Here is a 25,656-nt window from a genome sequence, read left to right as displayed (position 1 = left end):
TGAAATATGGGTAGGGCGATTGGCTGGTCCGCCACTCAGTAATTTGTAGGGTCGACTGATGCCTTGGGAAATTTGATTGGCTATTATTAATTTTGAACCGATTAGGAAAAAACACTGACCCAATATAGGGAAAGAAATCTCGGGGTAATTTACTAATTTCCTTAACCTAAAGTCTTGTAGCATTGTGACTCTTTGAACTCTCTCTTCTCTATGCGTAAATGTACATCTAGAAAAAGAGTAGCAGCCAATCCCAAATGTAGTTATCAAGTTGTCTCAAAGGGATTGAAATGTCCAATCCGGTTTATTTGTTTGTTTTTTTCCGATTTATTTTGGTGATCGGAATTGTTTATTCTTTAGAAATCATTGAGAACATTCATCGCGTCAAAAATCATATTGATCATATGCTGTTTGATATGCTATTGGAACACATTGTATATTGCGGAAAGTTGAAAAGTGAAGTTCGATAACCTGGAGCGGAACACATTTTCCCCAATATAGATGTACTTTGAAAGCATATCAGACGGCATTTGATCAAACATGATTTTTCTGTGACTATTGTTCTTGTCGAAATCTAAAAAAAATGAGTAATTTTGGTAATTGAATTCTGAAAACTGGCTACAAACAGAGAGTAGTAGTAAAGTCTATTTCTCCTTTCAAAAACTTTAAAATCACACATGGTGTATGTGTGTGGATCCCATAAACCATGTAAATGTATGTGTAAAAGTGTGATTACGTATGTGGTATACTACCACATACACACCATGTGACATTGTCATGTGATGTTTTCTGTAAATAAAAAGATCATCACAGACACAATGAAGGTCACTCAATCACCTAACGAAAGTGTATGATAATGTCCGTATCACACGAATTATGCCGTGTAAATGATTTTGAATATCACGTAAGCCACGCCCGTGGTCATATGGTGCCGGAACACTGAATATACAGGGAGAAATTTCTGCTGTTATGGTTATGTCATTTGCCAGTGTCTCATTTGCTCCGACCTTTTGAATCTTTTAATCCTTTGGGAAATTCAGCAAACCAAACCCATCAATATAAAAGCATCTGTGAGGGTCTAGGAGTTGCAGAATCAACACACTACTTTACTCTTTGGAGTCTCTCGTTCGTTTCCTCTCAAAGTCGCTCCCGATTTCTCGCCCTGTCATCTCTGTCTCTCGATCCATCCATTGCTTGATCTTATCTTAGAGGTCTCTCCTAGGATTCAACACCCAGATTCAAAGAATTTGTTTCGTACCGAATTAGGATCTGCATCGCCAAATTTTTAATCTCTTGTTTCATCTTTTGATTTAGGCGAATTATTCTGTCAATCTCGCTTTTTTTTTTACCCCTATTGGTTCAAATTGGTAACTGTGTCAATGGCTGCGCCTATGAACAGTGGAGAGTCGGACATGGCTACTGAAGATTTCCGCTTGAATTTGTCGCCCTTATCTTCCCCTTGGTGGTCGCCGCTACTCTGGACTCCGTCGCCACCACGGTCTTTCCTACCCTCGTCCAGTTCAATGGTCATGCAGTATCAAAGGTCTAACCAATCCATGGACGATCCGCCGCAAAATCAAGAGCACGACCACATCGTCGACCCGGCACCGTACTTGGCCGGAGACTCGGCGTTGTTGCAGCAGCAGCAACAGCTACGTAAGAACTGGAGCGAGGCGTCAGATTGGAGGCCAAGAGGAGGGGGAATTATGACGATGAACAATTAGGGCTTTGAAGAATCGAATATGGGTTTCTATTTCACTCCGTCGCCCACAGATTTCCCTCTGTATCGGCCGATGCCAACTGTTTTTCACGCTTCTACTAATATACACGACATAAGCTTGGCGTTGTCTCGTCAGCACATACTTGAGGACAAGAGCGGTGCGTTGCATGTAATCAACTTGGAGGAACACGCTGACACCTATCAACTGCTGTGCGACGACATTGAATTTTTCCCTGACATGAAAAACAAGTTGGATGAGTTGGCTACAATAGCAAGGGAGGCGGGCGTGTTGCCAGATGATCTGGAGTCGTTGGTGGATGACATATGCGTGTTCCCAGATGATCTGGAGTCGTTGGTGCAGAACATATTGGAACAAGAGAACTACGATGAGAGAGAAATGACATTTAGGCGGATCAACTGGTTGGAACAAAAGGACGAGGACAACGTTGACCAGCTGGTCTTCGAAGTAGTGTGCGTGGCGCAGCAACTAATTCAGAATAGGGGCGGTGAGTTGGATATGATCTTAGGAGAGAGAGTTTACACGGTCAACGGGGTTGAACTCAGAGACTGTCAAGACCCGCCTACGACTCCGGAAACATTGCTTAATTGTTGTGCCAAGTTATCGTGTAGAGTGTGGCTGGGACACGGCGGACAATGGGCGGCCGAGTTTCATTGGGGATGTAATAGGCTCAACATTGGCAGTTTAACAACCATGGAGGATGCCATGTCAGCTTATGACCTTGTAATAAGGTGGAGTGGAAGGGCGGATCTTACTAGTTTCCCTAGACTCTTTGAAAATGAAAACAGATCAAAACTGCCGCTATGGTTGCCGCCGCCAGCACAAGAATTGAACCTAGTTGAGGATTTTGGATTGGTGTGGTGCAATGCCATGGGGAATGATGAAATTGAGGCAGTTGGAACTGGTAGTCAAGGAACAGAGGAATGTGTAATGGCATATCAGACTCGATTGAATTATGGGGGTTTGGGAAAAAAGAAATCAATGGAAAAGAATCCAGGGGGAGAGAGAAGAAACAAGAAAACAAATGGAGTTAGAACAGTCATTCCTCTGGAGGATATCTTACAAATCAAGGGAATGCGTCTTAAAGATGCTGCAAATCATCTCAAAGGTACGCATACTTATATATACACTCCTCCAAGAAATGAAAACCTCAATTTTGTTCTTGTTTTTGTTTTTTTTTACCAACTAGATAGGTTTGAAGCGCGAACAAAGTACTCCAAACTCCTATATGTGTAGGACTTGGGAAAATGTTGATGTAGCATCTCTGCGGAATGGGGGACTATGCTGTGTAGCTTCGTGCTGCGCAGCCTCCGGCGAGGCTTATTCGGTATCGGCCCGACGATCGGAGACGTTCACAACGTAGAGCTCGTTGAGTTCTACATGTGCACCAAAAATCAGCTTGATCAAATATCGTTAAGTATCTCATTGGAACATATATAACTTGAAAAAATGGATTTAGTGGTTTTGATCCACTGTTTCGTATGCATTAGGATTCATTTTTTTTCCAAGTTATATATGTTCCGATTAGGCACTTAACGATATTTGATCGAGCTGATTTTTGGTGCACAAGTAAAACTCGACGAGCTCTACGAGGTGAACGTCTCCAATCGTTGGACCGATGCCCGAAAAACCTCGCCGGAGGCTACGCAGCATGAAGCTGCACAACACAGTCCCCCAGTCCCATCTTTGCAAGCAGAGAGACTATTTTCGAGCATCAAACTCATCATCTTAGTCATAGCCAGCCTATCTTTTCGGTGCTCTAAAGCGAAAATAAAAATTGAGGTCCCATATAAACTTTTACAAACAAAATATAAATTAAGTGGATAAATTATCTTTCAAAAAATAATACAACTACTTAAAAAATAATATAGTAGTACAAGGCTTCAAAAGCATCTCTTAAATATACCAATTCTCCAAAAATATAAACATTATGAGATTTTAAAAGTATCATTTAAATATCACTCTTCTCGTTTAACAATAAAAATATTGCTTATGCCCTCATAATGAAATTAACAAAACCCAAAACATTCACCACATGCATGACAACGTACTTTAGAATTTCTTACGCTCTTGTCCTTTTAATCTTTGTAATTTTTGAATTCATAGATTAATTAAAAAATTTGCTGATAAAAAAAACTTTAAGAATTATTCTTTAATAGAGTCATTCGTGAATTCAAAGCTCAATTGCTTGCTTGAGCTCAATTACTTTATATTAATCAACAAAGAATCTTTTTTCCAAAAAAAAGTTAAAATTATAGATATGTATATACATTTAGATTCCTATATATTATGTGGTAAATTCATAAGACCATAGAAGTACTCTCTCCCATTCAAAACTATATGTGCAAGCTTTCAATTAACTAAAATCCTATTTCAATCCATACAACTCAGAAGAATATAATTGTTGTCAATTTAAGTAGTACCATAAACTTTTTCAATCATAGTTTTCTCCGACTAAAACATATGAACCTTTTTTGTTAAAGTATCCAATTCCAAACCAATTGGCTAAGAGTGGAGAGGCCGCCCAGACTCGTATACTAGTTTTGGAGGAGATAATTAACTAATGTGGGACAAATCCCAATACTCCCCTGCACGTGCGACTTCTGACTCGCACGTAGATAGGTAAACAAATGATCCATAACACTTAGATCATAACAAATAATGGTGCACTTATGGCACAAATAGGGGGAACAAATTCTCTATAATCCTAGCTCTGATACCATGTAGAAAAATTTATATCCAACTCTGTATCCTGATCAAAGACCTCAATTATAGATGCTATATTTGGAGACATAAAAATATACGAAAAAAGAAGAAGAAAGAATACAAACCCTACATACATAAAAATTGTGGTTGCGTAGTCAATATGAATGTGGTTATATTCTATGAATGCAATTCCTTTTTACTCAAACATATTTTTTGTGGCTCTTGAAATTGGAAATGTGGGTTGGAGTTGCTTCAAGAGAAAAATATTGAGCTCTTGAATTCTTTCTTATTGCAGTTAGCATCACTAAACTGAAGAGTTCTTGTCGGGAATATGGAATACCCAGATGGCCACCTCGCAATGAACGCAAACTTACTAGGCAATCTCTCCTCAATGGAACTTGCCACGTTGTCGATCAAGAAGGAATCCCACAGTTGACTTCTCATTCTAATCAAGTCTTGATGGCTACTGTTGACAAAAATATTGTTGATGAAAGGGAAATTCCGCAACTTTTGCCTACAGCTCAACAAGAGAACACTGATGCTGGTTTTGGCAATGATGAAGCTGAGGCAATTGGAATTGGGGTTGAGGGAACAAGGGAGGATGTAATTGAAAAGACTCAGTTGAACTCTGGGTGTTCGGGGAAAGGGGAATGGAAGGAAAATAGCCCAGAAGGAGATAGAGGCCACAACAAAACTACTGGAGTTAGAATTTCAATTCCAAAGGAAGATATCTTAGAAACTAAGGGAATGCGTCTTGCAGATGCTGCGAAGCATCTCGAAGGTATGCATAAATGCAGTTTTTCAACAAATGAAAATCTCAATCTTGTTAGTAATATCTTGCTGCTTGTTTCCCACTAGCTAGATAGGCTTTTCTCTCAAAAACTCCACCAAAACATTTCAGAGTCTATCTCTCTCCTACCATGCTCTGTATGTGAGCATCAAAATGAAGACCTTGATTTCAGTTTCCATATTTGAAGACTCAACTCAAAAATGGATACATTCATATTTAAAAATATGCTCAATTCATAGAGGACGTATGCTAAATTTTAGTAGTATTTTGTAGCTTTTAGTGGAGCTCGTTTTAAAAAGGGGTTTGTGTCGAGTATCTGATGCAGTTTGTAAGTTGTATAAATTACTCATTCGTCATTTTCATGGATATCGATAATATGATTCTTGAAACATTCAATCCACCTGACTTGGTTTGGTTTTTAGTTCAGCACGAAACCGAACTAATACGGGCCATGTTCACCCCTGAAAATGGATAGTCAATCTCCATTTTATGTGAGAAATGTGCACAACCCTAGTCTATGTACATCTAATCTATCGAAAAAAGTAAGTGCCATTCGAAAACCATAGAGACTACAAATTCCTTTTTGGATCTAGTGTAGTAATTAATTACTTTGAAAACCATATTAATATCCCATATACCTTCAAGTAAGGGATTTTGTTTTTCGAAAAGGAAGGATTGAATCTTTAAAACATAGAGACTACAAATAACTAAATAAGATATTGGAATTTGTGGTTCGACCTAGAGCTTGTGAATAGTGATACACTTAAAATTTACTTTTTGATATAAGACTAAATGTTGAAGTCTGCAAAATGTAGATGTAGGTTGAAGTTGCTCCATAGAAGAATTTTGAGCTTCTCGCTTCCTATTTTTTTTTGCAGTTAGCCGATCTACGTTCAAACGAGCCTGTCGGGAGTATGGTATCGAGAGATGGCCACCTCGCAAGAAACGTGAGCTTAACAGTCAATCTCACCCCAATGAATCTCCCGCGGTTGTTGATCAAGAGCGAATCCCACAATCGAATTCCGATATGCTACTGCCTTCAGCTCAAGTCTCGGCTCTTATTGGTATGAATAATGTGACTATAATGGCAAGGTATGGAGAAGTAAGAATAAAGTTTCGGCTGTCTTGGCTGTGGCGAATGGTAGAGCTGGAACAACAAGTGAAAAAGAGGCTGCCACTTGAGGCTGGAACTTATTACATCAAATACAAAGATGAGGACGATGGGTTGATGACTTTAATAGCTTGCGATGAGGATTTAGAGGATTATATCTCCAGTTCTAGCCGGCTGGGCACCCATCCGATTGAGGTATTTCTTGAGCCCAAACTAGCTAGCTCATGAGTTACGCGTTAACCAACTTTAATCTCGGTACTGTAGAAGTGGTTGGTTAAACAGTCCAGATCTATTGCATAGGAGAAGTGCATTTAGAAATTCTCCAATGGCTTGGTATTTGAGTTGCTATTGTTATCGTCTCAAAATTTAGTGCTTCAAATGGTATGTCCTACAAATTTGAGGACAAAGGGTTGATTTTAATAGCTTGTAATGAGGATTTACAGCATTACAAATCCAATTCTAGACTGTTGGGCACCTGCTCAATTGTTGTATTTCTTGAGTCAAAGTAGCCGTTTAATTACGTCGACCAACTTGAATCTTGTAAATTATTGCAATTATAGTGTTTATCCGGAAATCACGTGTTTGGTTCAAAATCAACCTATTTAGACGTATCTTGTGATTTTGCACAAAAGTGTATTTCGAGATTCTCAGTGGCTTGGTCTTGCAATAGACTCATCCACAGTCACATAGTTCGTGAATCCACCGGTGACATTCGATATGAGATCCAAAAGTCATGTGAGAATGTAGTATTTTCGTCTTGGTTCGATAGGGAAAGCACCTAAGGACCACCACACTCTCATAGTTCGTGAATCCGACGGTATTGATGTGGGGTCCAAAAGCCATGTGAGTATGTAGAAATTTCGTCTTCGTTCGATAGGGAAAGCTCCAAAGGGCCACAACCTAATCATACAAAGGTAAAACAAAACTAAAAAACAATAACTAAAACCACTCCCCTGGCTTTTGATTGATTCCACTTTCAAATAACTGCAAATGAATAAAACAACATTGCAGTAATCGTTGTCTTTTAAGAAAGTTTCAACTCCCCTGGCTTTTGATTGATTCCTCTTTCAAATAAAGCTATGCAAGGGCATCACATTTTGCCTTAAATTAAACACTTCCCTCTGTACAACCAAACTATAACTACCCAGGTGCTGGAAATAGCACCGCCCAAGAGAATAAACAATTAATTGAGTAAGAAAATGACAGGCAATATTTGTCTGCTTCGAGGTCAACTAAACTTTTATTCATCTGATACCTTCTCTTCTCTAAACACAGAGACCATTTGATTGAGAGATAAAACCATCTGATTTGCTCAGTTCCCCTTATGGCAGGATGCCCTTATTCCTTGTGCCAACCCATGCTAATAGGGAGCCGGTGTATTGTTCCTACTGATGGGGTTGCCTCATCATTCTCATCAGAGGCAGTTGGAACTGAGGATGATCTAGTTGAGACACTGTTTGCCACCAGGGGGTTGTACTTTCTAAGTAGCCTGACTTTGCTTTCCATCCACCATTAATTCTTCTGCCTGCTGCTCCACAAACCTTCTTTTACAGTGGAATCAGAGGATGTGGGTTCCAGACAGTTGGATGAAAGAAACATTAGGAAGCAAAAAGCTCAAATTTTTGTAATACCAACAATATGCGTACCTTAATTAGTCTACCTTTTCTACATTTGTAACAGCAAGAAATTCAACAAAACAAGGGCGACTGAAATCTTTTTCAATTCCATGACCAAGTCTCCCCCCAGAATTCCTCTCCCCTGGTAAAAACCTCACATTGCCTTGTAACAAGAGCAAAATGTCGAAACACCACAAGCAATTTGGTGAACATCAAGAACTACATTTGATTCTAAAGGGTTAGGAATAAGGGCATCCTGCTTTGGAGGATATGGACTCCTGGATCCATCAGTTGTGTCACACCAAACCTCTCCCAAAACATGGACATCTCCCAAGGATTCTATGTCATCTGGTCCAGAACCTTGGCTTGAACAACCAGGGGTGCTTGAAACAGTAACACAGAAACCATCCCCTCCAACACTTGTTCTTACTTGCATATTTGCAAGTGCAGACATGACATCTGAGCTAAGAAAATTCAAAGAACTCCCACCGGAACTTGAATCAACTGATGCTCTACCGTGGGTTATACTTGAAGTGTACTCTAAGGTTGCACCGAAAGGATGCTTGACGATTTCCTAGTCCTAAATTAATGGGTTGCCTCAAGCGTAGGTTGGAGACTGACGCAGCACAATATGCGGTAAAACCGTAGTCGAATCCATAGAGACAGCGATGTGTGCTGACTAAAAACTCATGCTTAACTAATTTAACGGGCTCTTAGGTAGCCACCATTTGTCGATTTGATAGAGATTTAACTAAACTTACGAAATAACTGCTCTTTTCAAATAATTAAAATGAGGTACGGTCTTAGGATTCAAAGCACTCATAACCAATCCAGATTAATTTGCTACATTCAGTGTTCTTAAAAACGTTCAACTTTAGATTGAAAAAGATACCCGTAAGATGCGAGACCCGGCCTATGGTCGCCGTTTACCCATGCACAGGGAAAAATAAGTTTTGGACCTCCATTCCCCCGTTCACATGAGTTCCGACAATGCCCAAGTTCATCCAAGGGAAGTATTTTTTCAATCTAAAATCGTTTTGTTTTTCATTGTTCGAAAACAAGAGCAGTAACCCCGCGACACTACCTATACGGCTATTCACTCAGCAATATTAAATAAGAAACAAAAGAAATCCTAGATTGAAACATGTTTCTATTGCTCAGAAGAAAAAACAAACAAAAGATTAATAGCAAGAAAACTCAAAAGAATAACTTTAATTAAAAACAAAACGTAGTATGAGTTACCGGAAGATGAGTAATTGAACAAAACTCCAAAAACTTAAAAGGAAAAATAACTCTGAATGAAAGAACAAGAATCTGAAACTGCGAAGTAATATCGGAACCCTCTGATCGCCACCGTTCTCGTCCTGTGATAGCGTAAAAACAGATCCCTTTTTCCGCCCACTGTTTTTGTCCTTTTATATGTAAAGTGCCGACCTTTTTTTCTAGGATCGCAGCCCCTTCTTTTTCTTATACAAAAGCCCTTCTACGATGTCATTAACTTGGGCCCATTCATTGAGTAACTAATTTCTACCCAATTGGACTTGACCCAATTCCCTTTTCACTTCAGCAATACACGTTGCACTAACCACCGAGGGTGGTAGCCAAGTGGGCAGGTGCCCCCTCATCCCCAGGCAAGGTCTCGGTTTCCAGCCTTGTCAAGTGGCAAGGGGGTGTGGGATAAAGCATTATGCCCATTTGTATCTAGGTGGTGCTGTGGTGACAGCCTATCCTTTCAGACGGTAGTTATGACTCGAACCGGACATTTCATAGCGGGTAAAGAGCCCATACGCTGGTTGTCTCCTGTCGCCATTTTTAATGATAAAAAAAACATAAAAAGAGTAAACATTGCACTTGTGCACAGTCAAAGAGAATCAAATTCTTCAAGCATTTAATATTGGCCCCATAACATACAATGGGCCCGCCATTTAATTTACTCCTGTTGATGGGCCGTGGGTTGCAAAACAATCTCCAAACTCGTCGAATAATTAAGTTCAGTGCCGAACTCTCGACTCCATATTGCAATTCGGGCACTCTACTTGATTGAATCCAAATGAAACAACTTCGAACACCGTTTAATATTTCGACTTGGGAAAATCTACAATACACACCTATTGAAAGGGTGTACCATATGCACCTATTTTGTGGTTCATTCATAACGTTTTAGAGTGTTTCGTAACTTTTGTTCTAGAATTCATAACTTTTCAGCAATACGATTCTTTACATTTTCATTATGATTCATAACATTTTTGTATATTTCATAACTTTTATACGATTCGTAATTTTTTAGCAATATGATTCGTAACATTTTCTCTATAATTCATAACATTTTGAGGGATGCATATGATACACACCCAAATAAATGGTGTGTATTGTAGTCTTTCCCTTTCGACTTTGCGCTTTTTGTATCGAATTGTCCAAATACCTACAACACAAAAATAAAGCATAAAACTTCAAATAATAATATAAATAGACTTAGCAATGGTAAATTAGGAGGCGCTGAGCATCCGCAATGTAATAATCAAAATTTGCCATGTCAGCTTGTGATTATTCATTTAGAAGGTTGTTAAAGTTAGTAATGTGAAATCTCACATTGTTACTTTTGATTATATATTCAAATGCCCAAATTTGATTGTTAAGAGGCTACTAAATTTAATTATTACAATGTGAGCACTTTTTTAAGCACATATTGCTAACTTTAACAATCTTTTGATTTTGATTATTACATTGATGTGAACATTTATGCGCCTATCAAAAGACGAGCTCGGAGATTGAAATCGCTGCCACCAGCATTCATGTAGCTGCGGTAAAATATGCAAGGAACTGAATTCATTTTTTGGCATTATGGATGTATGTCTTGGATAAGGAAACAAAGGGCAACAACAAATACAGAATCAGGTGATGGAACTACATTTGGTTCATGACTTCATGGATGATAATTGCATATGTCTTACCTCATGAGAAGATAATTTCAAATGATGGAAAAAGTGATTTGATGGCACCTACATTACTACACACACCGATGAAATTCATTATCTAATAATTAACACAAGGAAAACCTCCCGAAATTTAATGGCTCAAACTGATTAGATAATGTCCAGCTTACTTGTATACAAATTTAGGATTTTAGTGTACAGATTTAGGGCGGACACCAAGGGGATGCTAAGTGGTGCCCTGGCCCATGCACAACTCCAAATACTCCCATTAATTATAGTACTAGCGTTTGAGGTTAATGTGGAAAAGTAGATCACCCCTGCAAGTCTCTCGAGGGAAGAAAAAGTTTATAAAGTTCCTATATATGTGTGAAAAAATCTCCTAAAATTCAAACAGTAGGCATATCAAACCTCAGATTATTGCTGGCCCAATATATCATATGCATAATTTGGACATGTTCTATAACAGTCAACAAAGATAGTGGTAATTAAATATATTAGGATTATATTTTTTAGTTACTAATGTAGAAATACATATGATTTGGACCCTTGCTATGTAGAAGTCTTGTGTCCGCCACTGATTGCTGGCCCAATTGTACCATGTGCACAATTTGGAAAAATGACGGTTCAGGACGTGTTTTGATAATTAATACCCGTTAAAGACATGCAGAGAATATTTGTTAATGCTGAAAATGTCATTGACGGGTATTAATTATCAAAATACGTTCTGGGCCGTCATTTTCCCATTCTATAACAGTCAACAAATATGTCAATGTCACTGTGTGAACTCTTTGTTGGGTGGTTTTGAAACTTCAGACAAAAGAAATAAAATTCTTCTAGAAAGTGATTTTCATAACCCCTTTTAACCATTCACGCCCATTTATTATTATTTTTTTGTGTGTGTTTATCCATTTAAATTTACTATCTTGTCTTTGTTTTAATATATTTTTTCACACATTCAATGGCAACATTATAAATTCATGTGGGTAAAACCAAAAAAAGAGAGTGAATTATAAAAATAAAAGTGTGAAAATTATTTCCCATTCTTACTTCCACTTTGGAGGACGTACATTTGGGATAACAAACGCAATTACACTGTTATTGACTTCTAGTAAGATGCTTTGCATGTAACCATTACGCGGATTAACTTATTTAATTTTTACATTTTTAAAGATAAGAAAACTAATGTGATTCTAAATAAACTAATTTTTACATTATAAATTCTAGTCAGATGCTATTGTCCGGCTCATCCGCCACTAGTAACTTGTAATTTGGACTGATGCCATGGAAACTTTTATTCTTGGTAGTTGGTATCATAAACGCATGGTAGGAAATTTGAGTGGCTGTGATTTTGAACCATTAAGGAAAAATACTGAGCACAGTCCGTAGAGAAAGCACGGGATAGTTTTCTTAACCTAAAGTACACACTGGGACTGATTATTCTGCCCCTAGAAGCTGTTTGAATTTTGAACTTATAGCATTGGGACTCTTTGAACTCTCAAATGTAAAGTCTATCTTTCTCCTTTTAAAAACTCTAAAATCACACATGATGTATGTGTGTGGATCCCATAAACCATGTAAAGGATTCGGATCTTCTATGAGGATCCTTCCTGGATCCATAAAGGCATGTGTATAAGTGTATATAAGTGTTTGATTACACATGTGGTATACTACTATATGCACATCATGTGACATTTCTTATCTTATCTTAAAAATAAAAAGATCGCTATCCACACAATGTAGATCACTCATTGACTTGATCATCGTCACCCAATTAAAGTGAATGATAATGTCCGTACCGCACAATTTGTCATAACGTAAATGATTGCGAATACCTTGTAGGTCGCGCCCTGTGGTCATGTGGTACCAAAACACAGAATATACTCGGAGAAATTAGTGTTGTTATGGTCATGTCATAAGCCATGTGGGTCTCCTTTGCTCGGACTTTTTGAATCTTTGATCCTTTGGGAAATTCATAAGACAAAATCAAACCCCGCAATTAGTGCAATTAGTGTTGTTATGGTCATGTCAAAGTCGCTTCTCGCCCTGTCATCTTAGGATTCAACACCCAGATTCAAAGAATTTTTTTTGTACCGAATTAGCATCTGCATGCATCACCAAATTTTTAATCTCTTGGGAGAGCCAAACTACGAGAGTTTATTTTGAAGACCAAAATTAGCAAACATTAGGAACATACTTTATAGGCCATTTTATAGGATAAGTAAGAAATTAAGGGTTAGGTTTTCAAGCATATGAAATGTCAATTTTGCCCATCAATTGAGGTTTTCAAGGACTAATTAAGTAGATGAAATTCATAGTTTAGGGACAAGATAAACAAAATTACAACAGTTTAGGAGGTAAAATTGTCAATAAGCTGGGGCGGATCCCCTCAATTTTCTGCCGACCAGTTTGGTCAATTTAGTGTATCCGGGCCGTCCAAAAGTATTTTGGACGGACGGCCCAGATTTAAAAGGGTGTTTAAAAAAATACAAAAAAATAAATCATCTTTAAAACTAGGCCGTCCAAAATTGTTGGGTCCAGAGTGCCCCAATTGAAGTCCTCCCTAACACCAATTGATTTTAGGAGAGATAATGGAAAAATGGTTCGACAAAACACTTTAAGATGGCCCGGATGCACCAACTTGACTAAACTGATCGGTGGCCAAATTGACTGGATCCGATCCCACTAATAAGAGGCATGTGATATTGTGATAACAGGACAATAGTGGTTGTGGTACATGACCCCACTAGTCAGATTTTTTCTCTCCAACTGTGTTGAAAAATTGGACGTATAGAGTAAGTTGGGTATCTTTTATTTTCTGTTTACACAAGGCGCATAAATAAGCTTACGCATACTCCGTGTAAAAAGCGCATAAGAAGTTACTCCAGAAGACTAGTTTTTTGCCATTCTGCAGGCAAGTTTTATTTAAGGAAATTGATATTCGCACTTTCAAAATTACTGATGGCGTTCTATTTATAACATGAACTTATAATGTGAAATTACTAGTAACTGTTGGGATTCCACCCAAGTGGGATGCCACTTGGATGGTGTGCGCGAAGCAGAGAAGTGTGTGACATAATATAAGGAAGAGGGTGAGGCGAGCGTGGGGTATATTGATGTATATATTGATGTACAAGATCACTTCTTACCTTATTTCCTTACGAGTATTAGGGTTTTCTTTTTGCCTATATATTGATGTATAAGAGAGCAAAGAAGTGTGTGACATAATGTAAGGGAGAGGGTGAGGCGAGCATGGGGATTGGTCTGTGGCCTCCTGGAGAGGAACCGGCGTGTGGTTTTTGGAGAGCTTTTTTATCTTTGTGTGTACGTCATTGTGTGAATATATATACGGAGAGTTTTTCTTTGAAATCACTGTGTGGGTTTGCGTGCGTGGTGTCGCTCCAGTCCTAACAATTGGTATCAGAGCGGGGTTGAAGAAGAGGGTCACCGGAAAAAACACGGGTTCGATTTCTGAAAAAAAATTGCTCACAAACCTCGTGTTTTGTCACCCATGGAGGTCGCACGAGCTGTTCAATCGCTGCGGGCGGTCAAGCAGCGGAGGATCGCGGATAAAAATGGGTCTTCTGCGGACATCTCATGTTTGAGATGTGGAGCATCCATGTTTGGATGTGGGCACTTCGGACGGGGTACGAGCACTCTGTTGAGGGGGTGCTAAACATCGACGAGTTGTCGATATTATAGTCGGACAGCGCTGCAGATTCAGCTACGGAAGATCTAGTCTTGCAGGGAGACACTCGGTCGGGCATGTACTCCATGAGGGGGTGCTGAGACGTTGCCTTAGGTAGTGATACCAAGCGTTTGCTAGAGTAGCTGAACGGTTTGACAATTACCACGCATGGTTGGAAGGGGGTGATTGTTGGGATTCCACCCAAGTGGGATGGTGTGCGCAAAACACAGTATTACTCCCTATCTTATGTCCTTACGAGTACTAGGGTTTTCTTTTTGTCTATATATATATTGATGTATAAGAGAGCAGAGAGGTGTGTGACATAATGTGATGAAGAGGGTGAGGCGAGCGTGGGGGGCCGATCTATAGCCTCTTGGAGAGGAACCGGCGTGTGATTTCCGGAGAGTTTTTTCATCTTTGTGTATACGTTGTGTGAATATATATACAAGGGGAGTTTTTCTTTGAAATCACTGCGTGGGCTTACGTGTGTGGTGTCCCTTCGGTCCTAATAGTAATTTCATGAACAAAATGAAGCGCCATTAAAAATTTGGAAGCGCAAATATAAATTCCCTTATTTAAAGTCGAGTTACTGCGTGTGAACGGACCCGACAAGGATTAACAACACCCAAGAAATTTTAAAGTTGAGGCTAAGAGTACGTTTCAAGTCAATATATTATTGGGCATTCTCTGGAAGCATAACGAGCTAGCCAACAGACTTTTTATGGGTACTGCTAAATATAATTGCGAATTTGTTACATGTAGTCAAATCATAGAAGGAAATTTTCGGATTCCTCCTTATGAATTAGCTACATGTAGCAAATTTACAGTTGTATTTAGCCGAGTCCCTTTTTATTCTTTCGTCAATCTAATAATGGTTGAGAATCATTCCTAGTGATATTGGTTGTCCATCTCCTTCCCCGGTGGTGAACGTTCGAGTCTCACGAGGGGCGGGACTTCTGGGGGCCAAGGATATAAATAGCCTCTGAACCCCTGTGCTAACTCTAACACCCTCACTAATATACAATATTGGTAAAAAATAATAATAATAGCATAATAATTGGTGGTTAATAGACACAATACTAAAAAAGTTTGAAATTTTAAATTCACACACTTCTCGAAACATATTAGGCTCCGTTTCGCAATGCAAACCCATCAATATAAAAGCGGCTGTGAGGATCTAGGAGTTGCAGAGTTAACACACTACTCTACCACTTGGAGTCTCTCTTTCGTTTCTCCTTATCAAAGTCGTTCCCGCTTTCTCGCTCTGTCATCTCGATCTGTCTCTCGATCCATCCATTGCTTGATCTTATCTTAGAGGTCTAGGATTCAACACCCAGATTCAAAAATTTGTTTCGTACCGAATTAGGATCTGCATGCATCGCCAAATTTTTAAGCTCTTGTTTCATCTTTTGAGTTAGGCGAATTATTCTGTCCATCTCGTCTTTTTTTTTTCTTTTTTTTTCCCTATTGGTTCAAATTGGTAACTGTGTCAATGGCTGCGCCTATGAACAGTGGAGAGTCGGACATGGTTACTGAAGATTTCCGCTTGAATTTATTGCCCTTACTTTCCCCTAGGAGGTCGCAGCTGTGCTTGACTCCGTCGCCGCCACCGTCTTTCCTACCTTCGTCCAGTTCAATGGTCATGCAGTATCAGGGGTCTAACCAATCCATGGACGATCCGCCCCAAAATCAAGAGCACGATGACATCGTCAACCCAGCACCGTACATGGCCGGAGACTCGGCGTTGTTGCAGCAGCTACATAAGAACTGGAGCGAGGCGTCAGATTGGAGGACAAAAGGGGGGGGGGGGGTGGAGGATTAGGACGATGAACAATCAGGGCTTTGAAGAATCGAATATGGGTTTTGAGGAATCCGAGGAGATGACGACCTGTTTCTATTTCCCTCCGTCGCCCACAAATTTTCCTCTGTATCGGCCGATGCCAAGTGTTTTTTTCGTTTCTAGAGAACAGGAGAACGTAAGCTTGGCGTTGTCTCATCGGCACATACTTGAGGACAAGAGCTGTGCGTTGCATGTGATCAACTGGGAGGAAGGCCAGAACATCTTCGACCTGCTGGGAGGAAAGCCAGAACATATGTTCGGTGATTTGCATGAAATAGCAAGGGCGGCGGGCGTGGTGCCCAAAGGCGTGGAGTCGTTGGTGCATAACATAGTGGGTGTGGACATCGTTGAGCGAGAAGCGACATTACGGTGGATCAACTGGTTCGAACAACACGACGAGGCCATCGTTGGCCAGCCGGTCTACGAACAAGTGGGTGTGATGCAGCAACTAATTCAGAACTGGGGTGGTGAGTTGGATGTGATCTTAGGAGGGGTAGTTTTCATGGTCAATGGGCTAGAATGCATAGATGGTCAAGGCTCGCCTACGACTCCGGATACATTGCTTATTTGTCAGGCCAAGGTCTCCACAAGAGTGTGGTTGAGACACGGTGGCCAATGGGCGGCCGAGGTTCGTTGCAGGTTGAATCGCCTCAACATTGGCAGTTTCACAACCGTGGAGGATGCCATCTCAGCTTATGAGGTGGTAGCAAGGTGGAGTGGATGGATGGATCCTACTAGTTTCCCTGGACTCTTCAAAAATGAAAACAGATCAAAACTGACACTGCAGTTGCCACTTACAGCACAAGTATTTAACCCAATTGAGGCAGTTGGAACTGGTAGTGAGGAAACAAGGGATTGTATAATGGTAGATCATGCTCGGTTGAATTCCCGGTGTTTGGGAAAAAGGAAAACAAAGGAAAATAACCCAAGGGGAGAGATAAGAAGCAAGAAAACAAATGGAGTTAGAATAGCCATTCCTCTGGAGGATATCTTAAAAACCAAGGGAATGAGTCTTAAAGAAGCTGCAAATCATATTGGAGGTATGCATATATACACTCCTCCAAGAAATGAAAACCTCAATTTTGTTCTTGTTTTTTTCCCCTACTAGATAGGTTAGAAGGACATACAAAGTGCTCCGAACTCCTACATGTGTAGGACTTAGGAAAATGTTGATATATATAGCACCTCTGCAAGTAGGGAGACTATTTTCGAGAATCGAACTATTATGATCTTAGTCATGGCCAGCCTAACTTTTCAGTGCTCTAAAGTGAAAATAAAAATTGAGGTTCTTTATGAACTTTTACAATATATATATATATATATATATAAATTAAGTAGAAAAATTACCTTTCAAAAAACAATACAAAATACTTCAAAAATAATAGAGCAATACAAGGTTCCAAAAGCATCACTTAAACATCACTATTCTCCAAAAACACAAATTAACATATGAGATTTTAAAAGTATCCTTTCAATATCACTCTTCTCGTCTAGTAGTAAAAGTATTATTTATGCCTATATAATGAAATTAACGAACATTCCTTGATATTTCAAAATATTTTCTAGCTTCACACAATATATCTTTAGGAATTTGTTCGCATTAAAAAACCCAAAACATTTATCACTTGCAGTGGCAACTTTAGGAATTATTCTTTAATAGAGTCATTCGTGAATATTTCAAAGTTCAATTGCTTTACAAATTATAATTTGCATCAATCAACAAGTAATTTGATTTCCAAAAAATAAAGTTATAGATACACATATATATTTATATTCCTACATATTATATGGTAGATTCATATGACTGTGGAAGTACCCTCTCCCATTCAAAACTAGAAGTGCAAGCTTTTAGTTCAGTGAAATCCTACTTGAATATATACAACTCATAAGAACATTATCGATGTCAATTTACATAGTACCATAAACTTCTTCAATCAAAGTTTTCTCCAACCAAAGCTTATGAAACCTTTTAGTTTCTATATTGCTCTGTATGGGATCTCGCAATCGAGGACCTCAATTTTAGATGCTATATTTGGAGACACACAAAAATATACAAAAACAATAAGAAGAAAGAAAGTGCATACAAACACTACGTACAAATGAATTGAGAATTGTGGTTATATATATAGTCAATGTGAATGTGGTGATATGCTCTGAAAGCAATTCTTTTGTACTCAAACATACTTTTTGTGGCTCTCGAAATTCGAAATGTCACTATAACACGAATGGCCTATTGCGAGGAAAAATTGTGAGGAAATTCATTTTCCTCGTAAATAGTGCACAATCAGCGAGGAAAAATACTTTCGTAAATTAAATTTGGAGAGGAAAATGCTTTTCGTCGCAAAATATATCCATTTAGCAAGGAAACATAAGTTTTGTCGCCTATAGATCTTTTTTCCTCACATATTATTCTTCTTTGGCAAGGAAAATACATTTCCTCACTATTCATATCCCCTATAGCGACAAAATGAACTTTTCCTCGCTAATTGTATCCTATTGGCTCGCCCTTCTAGTAAGTGTGAGGCATGATTTTCCTTAATTGTATCATTCAATGACGGTAATTGATACAATTAAATAGTGAATGACACCATATTAGTAAATGGATCACGAGTTGGTATGTTGAAAGATATTCAAATTTACCCTCATTTTTAGAGAGATTATTTAATTACTTATTAATTTTAGAGAGGTTGTTCAATCTACTTATCATTTTAATAGTTTTGTTTAATGATAATATACTCATCTAATACAATTTTTGCTATTTCAGGTGGGTGATTATCAGTGACAAACTGCCCGTAATATATTGACCAACGAGATTACTACGAGGTAGCTTTAACGCAATTCTAGATCTATCTTTCAATATATATACTACTATTATGGTGATTGTTATATGCTTTCATATATGTATGTATTTATATACTCACTCCGTCTCACAATTTTGGTCCCCTAGCTACGAAATGATGTGCAATTTTTGAACTTAAAAATAGTGTACTTGTCGAAATAATATTTGTGCAATATGAATCTTATTTGATAGATTTCGATAAGGTCTTTTAAAATGTGTAAAAAAATAAAAAATTATTTTAGAAAATACATTATTTTTAAGTTTGAAGATTGCTCCTAGATTTTTTTTTTCTAGGTTCATAGGGACCAAGATTATGTCATAGAGGTAGTATATATACACACAAAAAAAGTAACAAGAAGTAAAAAAAATTACCAAAATAAGTTTCAAACTTATAAGTTTACAAAAACACAATCCAAAATATATCTCGAGCTTATGGTGGCAAAAAAATGCATTCGATCCATAAAAGCTACTCTCTCTATCCCTTTTTAAGTGTCTACTATGATTCTGCATGTTATTTTCAATGGCTTAAATCTCTCGACGTTTATTATATTTATGTTTTTAAAGTCATTATCTTATAGAAATAATTGAGATCTATCAAACAAGATCTATATTGTAAATTTTTAGCAATATACATCAAGGGATATAGACAATTAAAAATAACACGCAAAACTATAATGGGTGTTTAAAAAAGGATGGAAGGAGTACGATAATTCCATCAAAAAAATAGAGAACAAATATTATTAGTCCTATCAAAATTGCTATTAGATACCAATAGAACATGTTTCAATCAAAAAAAAAATGTTGCGCTGGCAAAAGATTAGACTTTGCTCAAACAAAGTTCAGACGCTATACAAAAAGTCGGAAGACCATTAATTTTGGAAAGCAAATTTATAGAGGTGAAAGACAAGATAAAACGATGATATATAATAAAAAGTTCACATTTTATCTAGAAGTGCAAAGTGCTGTTGTTGATAGGTGTCGCCTCTCACAAAGCAAAGGTCCAAGGTTCGAGAACGAGTACATGCAAAAGATGCGGAGCAGTTGCATTTGTTTTGGATTTAAATTTGTTTAGCGAGGAAAAGAATTCATCGCATATTGTTGTTGGTAGTAGTGAATTCTTAGCCTTTTGCGACAAAAATGGACAGATTTGGTGACGAATTTTTTTAAAAATAGCGAGGAAACAATTTTTCACATATTGTATAAAATAGGCAAGGAAAACTAATTTCCTCGCGAATTGTTTTAGCAACAAGGTTTAGGCGAGGAAAATGGGCGACAAAATATTTCCTCGCAAATACCATCAGCGAGAAAAACTGGTGCTTTAGCAAGGAAATACTTTCCTTGCAATAGGCCGTTCGTGTTGTAGTGTGTGGGTTGGAGTTGCTTTGGTAGAAAAATATTGATCTTTTGGATTCTTCTTTATTGCAGTTACCATTGCCGAACTGATGAGTTCTTGTCGGAAATATGGTATCCAAATATGGTCACCCCGCAATGAACACAAGCTTATCATGCAATCTCTCCCTGACAAAACTCTTGCAGTTGTCGATCAAGAGGTCATCCCACAGTTGACTTCTCATAATGTGCCTTCTGATCAAGCCTTTATGGCTACCGTTGACACAAATAGTGTTGTTGAAAAGGAAATTCTGCTGACGCAATTTTTGCCTATAGCTCAACAAGAGAACCTTGATGCGGGTTTTGGCAATGATGATGAAGATGAGACAATCGAAATGGGGGGTGAGGAAACAGGGGAAGGTGTAATCGAAGAGGCTCAGTTGAATTCTGGGTGTTTGGAAAAATAAGGAAAAAGGAAGGTAAATACCCCAGGAGGTGAGAGAGGTAATAACAGAACTACTGGAGTTAGAATTGCAATTCCAAAGGAAGATATCTTATGAACTAAGGGAATGCGTCTTAAAGATGTTGCAAATCATCTCGGAGGTATGCATACATACACTCCTCCAAGAAATGCAAACCTCAATTTTTGTTGTTTTTTTCCCCAACTAGATAAGTTAAAAGGGTGTACAAAGTGCTCCAAACTCCTACATGTGTGGAACTTGGGAAAATGTTCATGTAGCACCTTTGCAAGCAGAGAGACTATTTTTCGAGAATTGAACTTGTGATCTTAGTTACGGCCAGCCAAACTTTTTGGTGCTCTAAAGTGCAAAAATAAAATTTGAGACCATTTATGAAATTTTAAAAACAGAATATAAATTAAGTAGATAAATTACCTTCCAAAAAATAATACAAATACTTAAAAAAATAATAGACCACTACAAGGTTTCAAAAGTATTACTTAAATACTCCTATCACTGTTCTCCAAAAATATGAACATTACGAGATTTTAAAAGTATCACTTCAATATCACTCTTCTCCTTTAGCAGTAAAAGTACTCCTCCTTCCCAATTTAATTGTTCTTTTGGGAGTTCGTGCCACTTTTCAATTAATTAATTATATCTCATAATTTATAATGTTTTGCGTGATTTGAAAAATATTGTATTATAAAATTAATCGAGATTTATCAAACCATATTGGATATAAAATTCATTACCGATTTACAGATATAACTAGTTTTTTAGCCGGTTAGAATAGAAATAAAGACAATTAAATTGGGACGGATAGAATATTACTTATCCTCGCATAACGAATTAAGTTAACGAAAGTCCCTTCATATTTCAAAATATTTTCTAGCTTCCTAGTATATCTTCAAGCAGAGACATCATCTAAATAGTATAAACTGTTCACAAAAAAATAAAAATAAAAACCTAAAGCATAATCACTTGCAGTGGCAACTTTAGGAATTATTCTTTAATCGAGTCATTCTTGAATTCAAAGTTCTATTGCTTTACCTAGATGAAGATTTTGGCAATGTTGAAGTTGAGGCAGTTGGAATGGGGAGTGGGGGAACAAGGCAAAGTGATATGGAAGAGGACCAACTCAATTCTAGGTATTTGGAAAAAGAGAAAATGAACGAAATGACCTCAGGAGGAGAGAGAAGAAACAAGAAAAATGCAATTTCTTTGGAAGATATCTTCCGGTGCAAGAAAATGCCTCAAAAAGTTGCTGCAAAGCATCTCAGAGGTACGCTAAGTACACTTTTTCAAGGAATGAAAATCTCGATCTTGTTGGTATACTTATTTCCAACTCGATAGACTTTTCTTTCAAAAGTTCCAGTAAATTTTTTATTTTTTTGGGTAAATTAATCATTTCATCGAAGCAAACAAACCAAAACTCTGGATGTTGTAGCCCTACAACGAGTAGACCGCGAAGGTCAAAACAACCAAACAAAAGGCAGCAATGCAACAAGAAACAACAAATACAAAAGCACCCTACATAGCACTAAAGACCCTATATAGAACTCACTCCCCAATCCCTAACCAGTAGTCTATTATCGTCAATAGGTTTCATATTATTCCAGGAACACATACAAGTTACCTGACTTCATCAACAACTCTGAATCCCAAAGCCTAAGTAGAAACACTCAAGTCACCAAAGGGTCTGTTATTCCGCTCTCTCCAAGCTCCAGTAAAACTTTTCAGAGTCAAACATGCTCCAACCATGCTCTGTATGGGAGCATCAACATGGAGATCTGAATTTTAGTTCCCACATTTGATAGAGGACATATGTGGTTTTAGTAAGTTATGGTGGGTTTTCATTGAGTTCGTTTTAAAAGAGGATTTTGTTTTGAATACCTCATGATATCTCAAGATGAAATAAACCGTGGTTCAAAATTTTAACCGAATCATAGTCAAATGGTTTGAATTGGTATAGGTTTGGGTTTTTGAAATATTCAATTTGTATCCATATATTGATTTGGTTTCTAGTTTAGCGTACACAACGGACTAACCAGCAATGTTCACCCCTGGAAAATGGAGATTCAATCTCCATTTATATCAGAAACGTATAGAACCTAGTCTATGTAATTCTAATCTATCTAAAATACAGGTACAATTAAAAAGTGTGGTATGTTCCCTTTTTTATCAAGTGTACGTAGTAATAACTTTGAAATCAATATCGATATCCCATTTACATCTCAAAAGGGAATTTGAGTTGTGAAAATGAAAGTATGGAATCTTTAAAAGGTAGGTAGGCGCCGGATGTGACTAAATTTTGAAGTCTGCAAAATGGAGATGTAAAGTGGAGTTACTAAGTAGAAGAATTTAGAGCTTTTGGCCGGCTTCCTCATTTTTGCAGTTAGCCTATCCACACTGAAGCGAACTTGTCGAGGGCATGGCATCCCCAGTTGGCCACTTTGCGGGGAACACAAACAATCTCGCCCCAACAAATCTCCCGCGGTTGTTGATAAAGTGCCAATCCCACAACTGATTTCTGATACGCTTCTGCCTTCTAATCAGTCTCAACTACTATTGGCACGGAAAGTGTGACTGTGAAGGCAAGATTTAGTACAGTTACGATGAAGTTTAAGCTATCTTGGCCATGGAGAATGGAGGAGCTAAAACAACAAGTGGAAAAGAGGCTGGGACACGAGGCTGAAAATTATTACATTTGCTACAAAGATCAGGACAATGATGATGATTTATTAATAGCTTGTGATGAGGATTTACAGGATCATATCTCCCATTCTAGCCTACCCGGCACCAACTCGATTGAGGTATTTCTTAAGCCAAAGTAGCTGATGAATCTCGCATTGACCAACTTATTTTTCTTCAACTGTATTAAGCGTTTAGTATTTACCCCTCTAATTTTCTTTCAACTGCATGTATTAATATATATATCTTGGTACTTAAAACCTTTACAGTATTATAATTAAGTGTTTAGTTATAACGTTTCCAGATGCAATATTTGCATATGAGATGTACTGCATTTAGAGATTCTCCAATAACTTGGTTTTTGAGTTGCTTTTAAGTTTAGCGCTTCGAAAGGGGGTATGTTGTAGGCTATGTTCTCCGATTATGGCTTTTGAATTTTTCCAATTTTGATTTAGCTTTGTTTGGGATGAAAACCGGCAAGGGAGAAAGGGAGAGGGAACAACAATGCTAGAGATGCTTTGTCTTGTAATGGAGTTCTCCACATTCACATAGTTCATCAATCCCATTGAAACGTATGATGTGGGATCAAATGTTGTGTGAGTATGGTGCATTTTCGACCCTGTTTGAGAGGGAAAGCACACAAGGACAGCAAACTTAATATGAAGAAGGCAAATGAAACTCAAATACTCAACGATTAGTGTATTGATATCTATGAATGCCCCTCTTTGGTCTCCGATGCCCCCGAAACCCACAGATTCCCCTCCCCTCCGCCAGCGCCAGTGCCGCAAAATGAACACCACGAGCGCATCAACTTTTATGTGTCTCCGTCACCCACATATTTCCCTCCGTTGCCCGATTCAGATACTTTCCTATCGGAACTCATGAACTTTTGCCCTCTGTCGCCCACATGTTTCCCTCAGGCACCACCACCGACTTTCCAAATCATGGATAAAAGAGTTCGTTTGAACTCATGAACTTTTACCAATCTAAAATTGTTTGTCTTTTAACATTTTTTTAATTTTGAAATAGGAGCAGAATGCTCCGAACCGGCCATGGTGTGCTAATCACCCCGCGACCCTATCTTTACGATTACTCACTCATTATTAAGCAAGAAACAAAAGAAACCTTAATTTGAAACATGCTTCTATTATGCAAGATGAAAAATAAACAAAAGATCTAAATTAAATAAGAATCAATGAACAACTTTTATAAAAAAAAAGAAATTAAAATGAGTTATCGGAGTGTGAATAATTGAACAAAACGTCAAGAGAAAAACCCTCCTTTTTTTCTTTCTGTAGCCGAGTAATAATAGCCCTCGTGGGCCGGAATTGGCTTCGGCCTAATTTCTTTACTTGGCCCCACCAGCTAGTCCAATACATAAACATTGGGCCCACCCAATTGAATTGCAAATTCAGTAGTCTTGCCTGTGGACTAAGGTTCCGTTCCAAAAACTTTCTTAAAAAATAAGTATTTATTTTGCCATTTTTCATTCAAAAATAAGAAGGGTTATTCCACAAAATCCAAATAAAAAGTTCCTTTCACATTTTCAAACTCAAAAATAATGTAAATGAAAAAAAAATTCAATTTTTTTGCACCGTATTAAAGATCTCAATGAGATCTATCAAACAAGATCCATAGTGATAGAAAAATTACTTGCGTAAACACATAATTTTTGAGCTTGAAGTTACCTTATACAAAAAAATAAGACTGTTGCTATGATAATGGGCGCCGGCGGAGGGGAATCGTACCGATGGCCGCGCCGGGCCGTCTCCGGCCATCGGACGGCCGATCCGAGCCGTCCAAAAATTCTAAAAAACAAAACCAAGGGGGCCAATGCAGGAATCAACGGCATCCGAGGTGTATAGGGTGCTTGATCCGAGCACTCCTTTTCCGTGTATATATGATGATCATACGTACAA

General features: G+C 38.1%; 2 protein-coding genes across 2 annotated transcripts; both read left to right on the top strand.

The window, feature by feature from the left end:
• The first annotated feature begins 1,739 nt into the window (after positions 1–1,739).
• LOC131315527 (uncharacterized) lies at positions 1,740–6,936 on the top strand. Its single transcript, XM_058344635.1, has 3 exons — positions 1,740–2,844; positions 4,738–5,223; positions 6,111–6,936. Exons 1-3 carry the CDS (start codon positions 1,740–1,742, stop codon positions 6,569–6,571), a joined length of 2,052 nt encoding a protein of 683 aa, XP_058200618.1. The 3' UTR covers positions 6,572–6,936.
• A 13,697-nt stretch (positions 6,937–20,633) lies between these two features.
• On the top strand, positions 20,634–23,632 carry LOC131316982 (uncharacterized). Its single transcript, XM_058346561.1, has 3 exons — positions 20,634–21,188; positions 22,101–22,328; positions 23,442–23,632. Exons 1-3 carry the CDS (start codon positions 21,155–21,157, stop codon positions 23,630–23,632), a joined length of 453 nt encoding a protein of 150 aa, XP_058202544.1. The 5' UTR covers positions 20,634–21,154.
• The last annotated feature ends 2,024 nt before the right edge of the window (positions 23,633–25,656 follow it).

The sequence above is a fragment of the Rhododendron vialii genome, chromosome 2a (genome assembly GCF_030253575.1).
Source record: "Rhododendron vialii isolate Sample 1 chromosome 2a, ASM3025357v1".
Classification (NCBI taxonomy): Eukaryota; Viridiplantae; Streptophyta; class Magnoliopsida; order Ericales; family Ericaceae; genus Rhododendron; species Rhododendron vialii.
This window is presented reverse-complemented; position numbering and strand designations above follow the sequence as displayed.

Bases quoted from the DNA above. Each gene is read 5' to 3' on its own strand.
- LOC131315527 (XM_058344635.1), top strand. From the start codon at position 1,740: ATGGGTTTCTATTTCACTCCGTCGCCCACAGATTTCCCTCTGTATCGG. The intron at 2,845-4,737 runs GTACGCATACTT...TTCTTATTGCAG, and splicing joins TGCTGCAAATCATCTCAAAG to TTAGCATCACTAAACTGAAG. The intron at 5,224-6,110 runs GTATGCATAAAT...TTTTTTTTGCAG, and splicing joins TGCTGCGAAGCATCTCGAAG to TTAGCCGATCTACGTTCAAA.
- LOC131316982 (XM_058346561.1), top strand. From the start codon at position 21,155: ATGCGTCTTAAAGATGTTGCAAATCATCTCGGAG. The intron at 21,189-22,100 runs GTATGCATACAT...TGCTTTACCTAG, and splicing joins TGTTGCAAATCATCTCGGAG to ATGAAGATTTTGGCAATGTT. The intron at 22,329-23,441 runs GTACGCTAAGTA...TCATTTTTGCAG, and splicing joins TGCTGCAAAGCATCTCAGAG to TTAGCCTATCCACACTGAAG.